Here is an 11,493-nt window from a genome sequence, read left to right on the forward strand (position 1 = left end):
CTAAAATAAGTTTTTATGCTGTCTTGTGTGCTTGTCAAACTTGAGGTTTTTGAATGCACATAAACAGCCTAGACCCAAATTATATTAAATGGACACATGAGACTTTCTTACATTTTCATATTGAATCTGTTGTTCTAAAGAATTAGGTTTTATTTTATAGAAAGAATTTAATTATAGCCATTTATACACTGAGAAGAGGGGGGAAATGGCATTAAAATTCTGGTTCAACAAGGACCGTGACAGGAGGACATTCCTGGGATATGCACTCAGCACACATTAAAAATAAATACACTCATTTTTAAAGGCAACTCGGCACCTCAAGACTTTGAGATAAGTGTCAACCTTATGTGTATCCCTTTTCAGGCATCGACACAGGTTAAAAAAGGCAAAAAGACGAGTCTCTTCATCAGATGACTCCAAATCTGACTGTCCAGACCAATCAGGGTAGGTGTCATCTTCAAATTCAACTTGAGTCTAAACATCAAATGAAAAAGTATTATTGACATTATCTCCCCCATCTTTGTCTCTCTCTCTGTCTCTGTCTCTCTCTCTCTCTTTCTCTCTCTCTGTGTGTGTGTGTGTGTGTGTGTGTGTGTGTGTGTGTGTGTGTGTATGTGTAATATAAATGATTTGGATGTCAGTGTTCTGTTTTGGGCAAAGTTCTTCCAGTGAAATCTACTTTGATTTTTGAGAGAGCTGCTCTTACATTTAATTGTAACTTGTGCCATATCTCCTTAAGTCTGATTCCCTATTATGAGGGCTACAAAGAGAAGACACTACATTGACATTTGACACAAATTCTGAAACTGGACTCAGGTCCTTAAACGTGGAAGGCAGACATTTAAAGACATGAGACATCTCTAAGTGCATATTTCTTATAAATTTTTAATGAACTTTGGTAGGACATAGAAATAAATACATAGAAAACTATGTATTTATAGTGAGAAACATTAGGAATTAATTTAAAAACATTAGAAACTAACACATAAATTGGAGATAGGCCTAATATGTACTTTCTGACATGTCCCTGATCTCAGATGAGATATATCCATACACAAGGGGACACATAGTGAACCAGCAAGATAATATTTAGCTGTATATATGAAATTAATTAAACATCAAGAAAAGGGCTAGTATTATTCTTTCACAATGGGGACTTTTACATGCTCTCCATACTCTCCCTGATGTGTCCTTCATACCATTCTTGTCATGGTGGAGTGTCCTAATCCTTTTCTTCTTTTCAGATAAATTCTCTCTACACTTTATATACATTATGGATCCTTGCACATGAGCAGTATATTTTACTTAAAGTATTATTGTACAAGTGATCCAGGCAGTGACTGCTCTAAGATCATCTGAGTTAGGTGGAGTGTCCACCCCATTCCTAAAAGATCCTAAAATCTACTAGGAGGTACATGACTATTTTCTACAGAGATCACTGTTTCATGTGCTTATTAAGTAACCTTGTATTTCAGTGTCTCAAAATTGTTTAGAAATACCTAACTCACAAACTTTATGACTAGGAAAAACAAAGGCATGTGTTGAAACAGCTTACCCTGTTGAGGATGGTCTCAAGTCCCTCCAGAAGTACATGATTTCTTTCCTTCACAGCATTGGCTGATTTCAGCATGTTTTCAGAAGATCCTGGGAGAGTAGGCACTGCAGACAACAGGTGTTTCAGTGGTTCTTCCCACGCATGAGTAATATTGTTGATTGCTTTCAGAAGGTCTTCAGTCTAGGAAAACATCAGTGGACATCATATTATATAGGTGCCACACAACTATGTAGAGAGATACTTGTATTTTTTACAAGGGAGGCAAACTACATTATATTTTTACTAGTAGTAATATGTTAATAATTTCATAATATATAAATACTGCATGAGTATAAAATTTCACCTACTGAATTCCACTATGATAAATAAAACTAATGGGATCTTAATTAATATTGCCTGTTCAAAATGATCATGATTTCTGTTCCCTCTGCATTCTATCATTTGTTCCACTTGTCAGAACTGTACTCTTGGGTTGCTTACACTGTCATTGGAAAAACTGGGTTTACAGGCCTCAGTAGGTATCAAAAGATATGACTCATACAGCATAGATGCCAACCCTGTCAAGAGTTAATAGTTCAAATGATTTTACACTACTGAAATAAGCTGGTTTCTCATATGCTTACTTGAGACTGAGACTTTTATAGAGTAAACTGTTGACTGGAGACAAATGATGCTTTTCATGTATCTGCATGACTCCCTGCAACCTTGACTCTAGAGGAGTTGTCAAGTTATAGACTTATAGAGAAGAAAATCTATTAAAAAGAATTACTTTAATTCCAGGCATCTTTAGAAATCAGAATGGAATTTTAACACAGTAAATGTGAGCTCTAGGACAGAGTCAAATAAGATTATTTTGTTAGCTGTATACTATAATGTTTGTGAGGAAATGCACAAGCTATGAAAATAAAGACTAGACAGATATTCACCTAGAATTTTAAAAAAGTGTTTATGAAAAAATGGACAGACCAGTCATATTAGCAAACAAACAGCTGGGAGAATTAGGCAACAATTATTAAGAATGATTGCATGACATGAAGGAAGTTTAGTGTAAATTCATACTTGATATGCAAGAGAATTGATTTGTGCCAACGTTTGGACCATCATTTCATTGTCTTCTTCAAAGAATTTTTATCAGAGAATGTTTGTCAACATTAAATGTTTCAGTGCCAAAAGTATGCCATTTATGCTGTCTAGAAAAGTAATCAGTACAAATGTTTTCTTCTGTTCCTTTTTCTTTGTATAGCCACACTGTATTGATGAGAATATCTTGCATCTGAGATACTTGTGTTAGTAACACAAGCACCACTGCAGAGCTGATTCTGTGTGTGCAATGAATATACCATTAATTTTATATAAATAAATCTGTGTATGGCAGGGGCAAGATATTATAACACATACACATTACATCTTCGGAGTTATGTATATCTCATCAAAACAGAAGTCATCCAGAGGAAGATGATATAGTTTAGAGACTAGCCTTTTGTACAGCTGCATTTCAGATAAGATGCAGGAAAAAGCAGATGAACTGAGAGGACTGTAGATATAATGATGAAATACAAATAGGTCCAGAATAGTTTAGAAACTTAAGAAGAAAGGACAGAGTTGTGTAACATTATACCAGAGCAAGATCCTTTAATGCTATGTCACAAACACAAGTGTACTTGTGTTTACTCTCTATGTGTATTAATAGGTTAAAATTAGTATCCAGTTCAGAATAAAATTTTCCTCTGACAAGCAGAAATTATTTGTAAAAACAGTTTTCTGTGTGAACAAGTAAACTCTAGGACAATGAGTTGGCAGGCATTTTACTTAGTGCTAAAATTATCAACTTTATGATACGATTGTTCTCTGACAGCTGTATTTTTATCAATTTGGTCTGAAATTACAACACCTCTTATGTGCCTAGTAATCACATACAGCACTACTAGCCTGTGCATAGCACTACTTGTTCAGTATAAAACAGGATGAAACCTACTTTTGTGTTATGGACTTCCTCACGAGTGTCTGGGGTATAGATGGAAGCTGTATGGCATAGGCTGAGCGTTCTGTCTGTAAACCAACTTCTCTTGAAAAAGTTTAAATCCTGAAAGAAATTAAATGATTTAATTATTGGGGATTCAGAATTGAATTGAAACAAACATGAAATGTTGAATAAACCCTATATTTTTGAGATTTAAGACTAAAATTTTGAAACAGTAGAATAATGGAAATATCATCTGCCTGCATTTTACTCCTTTTGTATATGCATTATAATTGACTGCCCTCCCATTCTCTTCCCTCTTTATTGTTCCTTTGTATTGTAGTTGCTTCTGTTATTGTTCGGAAAGAAACCACTAAAATGCATACAAACTTATCTTTACTTATGTCTTAAAGTATAAGCTTTGCTATGCTGAGTGTAATAGAATGGTTATTATTTTTCTATATAAATATCTTATTTTTCATCGACACAGACTAATGTATAATTTTTTAAAACATGAATTATTCATTTACAATTTTGTTCTCAAATATCACCAAGTGTCAGTACCATAAAAAGGTCCTTACAAATGTAAGATTCACTAATGTTATTATGATAAAATCATTAAACTCTAGATGTATTTTTAGGAACAATTCAGCAATGGGTGAAGAAAGAATTCACAAAAATATTTAATGTTTCTATACTAATGATAATAAGCATGCACTTTAAAAGTTATTTGTTACTTGATTCTAACTCTCAGAATTTGAAAAACTTAAAGGGTTCTTAGAAGTGTGCAGCTGAAAGGTAAGAAGAAAAGAATAAACAGTATGAGGAAAACTAGTGAGGAAGAATAACAAGTGGAATGTATATTCCCTATAAATGTAGGGAAATATAATCCATATACTCAATTATCAATGGAAATTTGCTTTGTTGTTTTCCTACTGACAACGCATGACAAGGTAAGTTATATCCCGCAGGAAAAGAGAAAATATTTTATGTGTAAAGTAGCATTTAACTTCCCTAAGACATTCATTACTGAACACTATGAGCCATGATTCTTTGCATTTACAAGTTTGTGTATATCTATTTTGTTTTGGTTTTGTATTTGCAAGGTTTCAATTTTCTCTAGCTTTATTTCTCTCCATGCACTAACTCCAATTCGGTTCTCTAGCACTAGTTATCTTCAGATCAGTATGTAAGGAATATCCATAAAGACAGAACCCTTGGATATATGACTAGGAAATCAACTCTCAAATAGAGGAGTTCAGAGTTGTTATTGTTGAAGTTAATATAGAAAAGATTGAAATATAATTTAATTCTTTACACTCTTTTGAGACCTTATGAAACTTCACATTCTTCCCACACCACCTCTGCTATATGACTCCCTTTTTTTCCAATAAAAGTGAATTATTTGGAATTGGGTACATGACTCATTCCAATTTAATTAATAATTTTATATAAGTATACAGAAGCATGGACACATTACTTACAAATTCACTGTAAATATCTGCAGCCAGGACATATGTGGTATGAGAGTGATCAACCACACGATTATACAGGGCTTCAATAGATAAAAGGCCACTTGGTTTGGAGGCCACATCCTTCCAAAGGAGAAGAGTTGACACTAGCAACAGCATACACACCCCTGCTGTCAGAGAAACAGTAATGAATGATCTATACAAATACATTTAGAACAGATTAAGAAGCTGGGAAGGTACTCTGAAGGCCCTCTGATATGTGATTTGGGTTGATATTCCTTCATAGGGTATTCACTGTTACAACTGGGAAAATACAGAGAAATAGCTACATTTCTCCTGTACAGATTTTGAAATGTGAGAGAATTTTTAGGTTACATTTGCTCCAAAGGAGTGTCACAAGTTTGCAAACACACGGAGTTTGACTAACCATGAGCCTGAGACTTCAAGTCATTATGTAAGTAATTCATTTTCTTTATGTTAGACTTAGGTAATTTGGTAGTTTATTCACATTTATTTATTGAACACACAAATGATTATAAATTCCTGTTTCTGTGTTTGAAAACATTGGAGCATTCATTTCATTGTGTGTCCTCAATATAGCCTATTTTTTCTATAATGTAAATTGAACACTATGAGTTGTATTTCTTTTTTGTTCTAGAAGGTAACATATGAAATGGAAGGTATTATACAACTAATGATTCTTAAATACCAGTAAAACTGACCCTTTTTCTGCCAGGATAATAAACAAGTGTACATTCTGGAAAAAAGGGAGCTGAATGAATTAATATTTACTTATTTAGTTACTTAATTTTATGTATATGAGTGTTTTTCCTTTTTGTATACCTCTGCACCATGTGTGTGCATGGTGCCCGTGTAATGTTAAAGACAGGCATCTGATCCTTTGAAAATGAAGTTACAGATATTTGTGACCCACTCTGTGGGTGCTGGAAACAGAACCAAGTCTTCTGCAAGAGCAACAAGTGCTCTTAATTAGGTTATTAATCTCTCAATTCATTATACCCATTTAATCAAAATTACTTCCAAATTTCTTTAAGAATCTGAGGTAGATAAAAAAATAGAGTTGAAAATTAAACATAGCTTGTTTTCTCCATCTACAGTGATTGAAAGCTCTGCTAGTTATAGTAGTCTGGGCAGGCATCCATGGTCTCAGTGTTTGTAGAATATCTATCCAGGACCTTCTGGCTTTCAGAGTTTCCATTGAGAAGTCAGGTATAATTCTGATAGATCTGCCATTATATGTTACTTGGCCGTTTTCCTTTGCTGCCATTAATATTCTTTCTTTATTCTATATGTTTGGTGTTTTCATTATTATGTGGTGAGGAGACTTTTTTTTTTTTTTTTTGTATCCAGTCTATTTGGTGTTCTGTACCTATTGTGAAATAAACTTTTATTTTTGCTTTTGTTTTTGAAAAAACTGACCCTTTTATCCTTCTTTTAATAAATAACTCTTAAGCAATGCCTTGTTTCTGATAAACAAGGGAGATACTATTTGAAAAACTCTCAGCATAAACTTAATTGAGCAAGTATCCTATAGAGAGGTCTTTCAGCTCTGTATTAACTTGTTCCTAAATGAAGCATGATCAAATATTAGTTCTCCCAAAATACAAAACAGAAGACAACAAATAAAATATACTGTACAAAAAATCTAAGGCTTACTTAGACTCTAGTATTACAGTTTCATAATAAATATATACTTACCAGATCTTGGTAAAGTCAAAGCGAGCTTCATCTTGGAGATGATACACCACAATATGATCCTCAATCCAGGAAAGAGGCTTCACCTAAATGCTGCCTTCAGTGAACTTTCCATCTCCCATATATACCACCAGATTGTACCCAGAGCCAGACAGAGCTGGAGGCCAAATTGAATCAATGTCTCTAGATCCGCAACATTCTTCCCTCAGGGAGTATTAACATCCTCTTTACATTTACCACAGTTATATGTCAATATGTGTCATGCTACATTTCCCCACTATGATCTGTAGAGTTCAGTCATTCTCCAAATCAGTAAGGCCATCTCTTCAAATTCATTACTCATTTTCAAGTAAGCAGAAAAAAAAAAGACTTATTTCCCAATCCTTTTCCCTAACTCAAGATCTTAATATGTATGCCATGTCTTCTGCAATGGTCCCTAGTGGTTCTGTTGAAGATGAATGCATTGCTTCTTGGCCTTTTTGCTAAGATCAAGTGATGCATCTGTTCTTATCGGTTTAATATCTGATGTGTCCTTTATCCCATAAGGATGAATGCTTTCAGTAATCAAACAAATCTCCCCATAAGCCCATTATTTCAGACTGTTTTAACTTAGTGCACATCTCTTTCATTAGCCATTAACACTGTAAAATGTTTAGCTCATTATCAGCAAGTCTAAATACAAATGTTCAGAAAGCATTTTGACAAGCACAATATATCCATTTATGAAAAGACTAGTTATAAATGTAGATCATGACATATTTTCCTATCATATACTATAATATATTGATTGCTTTATGTGGCTTGAGACCTAAAACAAATCATATAATTGTTGGTTGCAATGTCATCTGCTGTGCCATGGTTTCATTACCTGCCACACTTTGCCAGAGTTGCTTATGGCCTTATCATGTCACTGAATTACATTAATTTTATGCAGTTATCCTGAAATATTCTACTTATTAACTGATGGCATCATGAAAGTTATCCAATGTGATAAAAGGTTCCATAGCACAGAAGCCCAGAATTTTCATGTTGTTTAAGCAAAGTATTCAGTTTATTCAATGATTGTTGCAATCATTTAAATCTGCTGGACAATTAACAACTGTGGCAGCAGCATGGATAAATTTTTGGTATCGGGCTTGCTGTCCGGGAGCTGTTCCCCAAGTGCACGTGGAGCGGGCCCTGGCTGGGGCGACCCTCAAACAGAGCTGGGTCTAGCCAAGCGCAGGCTTCAGTACCATGGGGCATAAGTTGGACCCTACTAAGAAGGAGAAATGTGGGCCCCGCAGGAAGGCCTGAAAACAGAAGGGTGCAGAGACCGAACTGGTCAGATTCATGCCTACAGCCGGTGATGAGACTTTCAAGAGGCTATTCAGTCGTGCTCGGAAGAGGGCAGCCAAGAGGAGGGCTGGGTCTGTTGAAGTCCCTAAGCCAAATAAGTCTCCAGGGATCAAAAATTTACCTGGAGAGCTATCAAAAGCAGTCCAGGCTCGAGGTAAGAAGCGACTAGCACCGACTCATAACAGTGATGGGGATGAGGAGGAAGACTCTGAGGAAGAGGGTGAGGCAAACCAGGGGGACCTTTGGGGCTCCAGGGACAGTGATGCAGACATGGTGGATGACTATGGAGCTGACTCAGCCTCGGAGGATGAGGAGGTGTGGGAGGAGGTGTGGGAAGCCACGCTGGCCATGTTGGCTTCAGGCTTTGCCACATCAGCTTGTTTATTGCTCTTATATCCTAATCGTCGTCTGCCATGAACATTGTGACGTTATCCTAAGATGGCTGCTCACCTATCCCGATTGGGTGATGCACAATCGTCTGATGAGACCTAAGCCAATCAGATGACTCTGCATGTCCACATCATCATGAGTCTATAAGCTTGGCGCTCCGTAGGGTCGGGGGTCCTTCTCCTTCTCTTTTTCAGTCTTTCTCTCTTTCAGCTTGGAGCTCCCAATAAAGTGTGCTTGAGAAGAATCCTATTGTTGTCGTTCTTCCCGGGCACAACAAGGAGGAAAAGTTGTTGCCCATTAAAGAGCTGCTCTGAAACAGAAGGCCCAGGAAGCTGCTGCTGGGGGCCAGTGGAGTAAGGAGGAGACTGATGAAGAGGAAGATAATGACATTCCCCCTGAGTCCTGTCCCCCAAAGGATGACAAAGCAGAGAGGGATTTGCAGATTAATGTGGATGGTGAGGAGACCTTTGTGCTGCCTGCCTCTGGGGAGATGGAGCAGGATGCCCAGGCTCCAGACCTGCAAGCATTCACAAGCGCATCCAGGACATCGTGGGGGTGCTTCGCAATTTTGGGGCTCAGCTCAGCGGGAAGAAGGACGGTCTCGTTCAGAATATCTGAATCGGCTTCAGAAGGATCTGGCCACTTACTATTCTTATGGAGACTTCCTGCTGGGCAAGCTCATGGAGATCTTCCCTATGTCTGAGTTGATAGAGTTCTTAAAAGCTAATGAGGTGTCCCGGCCAATCACCCTTCAGACCAACACCTTGAAAGCCCATCACAGAGATCTTGCTCAGGTGAGGAGTCGGTGTCATTTATTTCAGGATGGATCACCCTGCCCAGTCCTGGCTGGGTTCTTCAGTCCTAAGTGTGTCATGTTTCAAGCATGGTCCCAGCAGGCTCTAATCAATCATGGAGTTAATCTGGATCCCTTGGGAAAGTAGTCCAAGTCTGGACTGGTGGTATATGATTCTTCAGTGCCTATTGGTGCTACTCCCGAGTATCTGGCTGGGCACTATATGCTTCAGGGAGCCTCGAGCATGTTACCTGTTATGGCCCTGGCACCTCAGGAGCACGAGTGGATCTTAGACATGTGTTGTGCTTCTAGAGGGAAGACCAGATACATAGCTCAGCTGATGAAGAACACGGGAGTTATCCTCGCCAATGACGCCAATGCTGAGCGCCTCAAAAGTGTCGTGGGCAACCTGCATCGTTTGGGAGTCATCAACACCATTATCAGCCACTATGATGGGCGCCAGTTCCCCAAGGTGGTAGGGGGCTTTGACCGAATGCTGTTGGATGCTCCCTGCAGTGGCACAGGAGTCATCTTCAAGGACCATGCTGTGAAGACGAACAAGGATGAGAAGGACGTCCTGCACTGTGCCCATCTTCAGAAGGAACTGCTGCTCAGTGCTATTGACTCTGTCAATGCTGCCTCCAAGACGGGGGCTACCTGGTCTACTGTACCTATTCCATTACGGTGGAAGAGGAATGTGTGCCTGGGGCCCACGGGCCTCGACCTTGGCCAGGAAGATTTTACCCGCTTTCAGGAAAGGCGCTTTTCACCCCACCCTGCGCTCCACCCGACGCTTCTACCCTCACACTCACAACATGAATGGATTCTTCATTGCCAAGTTCAAGAAGTTTTCCAATTCTATTCCCCAGCCCCACACAGGAAATGGAGCAGCAGCCATCCCTATGGAGCCTGAGCTAAAGGATCAGGTGACCCCCATGTCTGAGAACAGTGGTCAGCCTGTCAAGGGAGCTGGTGGGACTTCAAAGGCAAAACAGCAGCTGGGGAGACAGCAGCATTCCAGAAAGCCCTTCCAGAAGATGAATGGCATCTCCAAAGGGCCAGGCTCAGAATCCACTGCACCTTCTGTCCCAAAGGCCCAAGAGCCTCCCAGGCCCCAAGAGAACAGTCAGCCTGCTGGAAAAGCTGGTGTGACCAGGAAACCAAAAATGGCCAGGAAGTTAAAGCAGAGGGGACCCAAATCAAAGCCCTCCAAGGAAGCTGCTCTCCCGAAGCAGAAAGCCCCTCCCAAGGGCGTAGACTCGGAAATACCTGCTATGCCATCACCCTCTGAGATTTGCACTGCCCCAGGGATTAAGGACTGTGGTCAGTCCCTGGGGAAAACCAAAAAGATTGAAAAAGCAAAGCAGCAGTTATCAGAGAAGTCTGCCAAGAGAGCTGCTTCCCTAAAAGAGGATGGTATTCCCAAGGGACTCTCAGTCCCCACTGGGTCCCCCCACAGTTCTACCAGGCCCCCACCAGCAAAAAGGAGGAAATCTGTGACAAAGGGCAGCAGCCAACCACTGTTGTCTTAGACGGAGGTGGAAACCAGACTGTCTCAGTGCTGGAATGTTCACATCCTGCAGTGATGGTATCCCCACTGTGCATACATATGAAATCTAATATACATATTTACACCACCCAAAAAATTTGGTATCATGTGCTTCCTATGAAAATTTTCTAGAAAAGAAAGTGACTTTGAACACAGAATTTTAATTTCTTTATTAATGTCATTTCCTATTCCATGCCTGATGAGTCCCTTATAAAATTGTGTTTTCACTGCTGTATTGGTTTCTCAAGGTGATTTATTAGACCTGAAGGACATTTAGAGCATAGTCCTACTTGAAGGAGAGATTAGAAATGGTGGACATTTCTAAGGTAATGCAAAGTGTCATTGACACTGAGACCATGTAAGAATACAGATAATATTTTAACAAGTTCTACTAGAGAATGAAAACAATCAGGCTTATCCACTGTAAGAGGGCAAGTTGATTATGTGAGAACATTTGGGAGAAACTTCTCTAGCTCTTTATATTCTACCAACATTCTCCTGGACCTTATTCACTTTGGAATGTTGAATTTTATTGCCCTTCAGAATAGAAGAAAGAATTTGGGGGATACTTAGATATATTATGGGGTCATATAGGGCCATATCCTACTTGGTTCTGCCACACTCACTTCTCATTCAAGGTCCATTAAGTGCTGTGGCATGCACTAATGTATTTTAGTGGGGTCACAACAGATTGTTTATTGACAAAATCTTTTTACTTAG

The 11,493-nt window shown here is 38.8% G+C and overlaps 1 protein-coding gene and 2 pseudogenes across 1 annotated transcript; 2 read left to right on the forward strand and 1 right to left on the reverse strand.

The window, feature by feature from the left end:
• Positions 1–212: 212 nt before the first annotated feature.
• On the reverse strand, positions 213–5,152 carry LOC127229088 (prolactin-3D4). Its single transcript, XM_051194097.1, has 4 exons — positions 5,000–5,152; positions 3,531–3,638; positions 1,556–1,735; positions 213–474 (listed from the first exon to the last, which is right to left on the reverse strand). The coding sequence occupies exons 1-4, from the start codon at positions 5,144–5,146 to the stop codon at positions 277–279; spliced, it is 633 nt and encodes a 210-aa protein (XP_051050054.1). The 5' UTR covers positions 5,147–5,152; the 3' UTR covers positions 213–276.
• Positions 5,153–7,165: 2,013 nt separating this feature from the next.
• LOC127229432 (uncharacterized) lies at positions 7,166–7,281 on the forward strand (annotated as a pseudogene).
• Positions 7,282–7,939: 658 nt separating this feature from the next.
• LOC127229089 (probable 28S rRNA (cytosine-C(5))-methyltransferase) lies at positions 7,940–10,756 on the forward strand (annotated as a pseudogene).
• Positions 10,757–11,493: the final 737 nt, after the last annotated feature.

Source organism: Phodopus roborovskii, unplaced genomic scaffold (genome assembly GCF_943737965.1).
Source record: "Phodopus roborovskii unplaced genomic scaffold, PHOROB, whole genome shotgun sequence".
NCBI lineage: Eukaryota > Metazoa > Chordata > Mammalia > Rodentia > Cricetidae > Phodopus > Phodopus roborovskii.

Coding starts and splice junctions, on each gene's coding strand:
- LOC127229088 (XM_051194097.1), bottom strand. CDS start 5,146: ATGCTGTTGCTAGTGTCAACTCTTCTCCTTTGGAAGGATGTGGCCTCC. Junction 3,639..4,999: donor CAGATATTTACAGTGAATTT/GTAAGTAATGTG, acceptor AATTTCTTTCAG/GATTTAAACTTTTTCAAGAG. Junction 1,736..3,530: donor AGGAAGTCCATAACACAAAA/GTAGGTTTCATC, acceptor ATGTTTTCCTAG/ACTGAAGACCTTCTGAAAGC.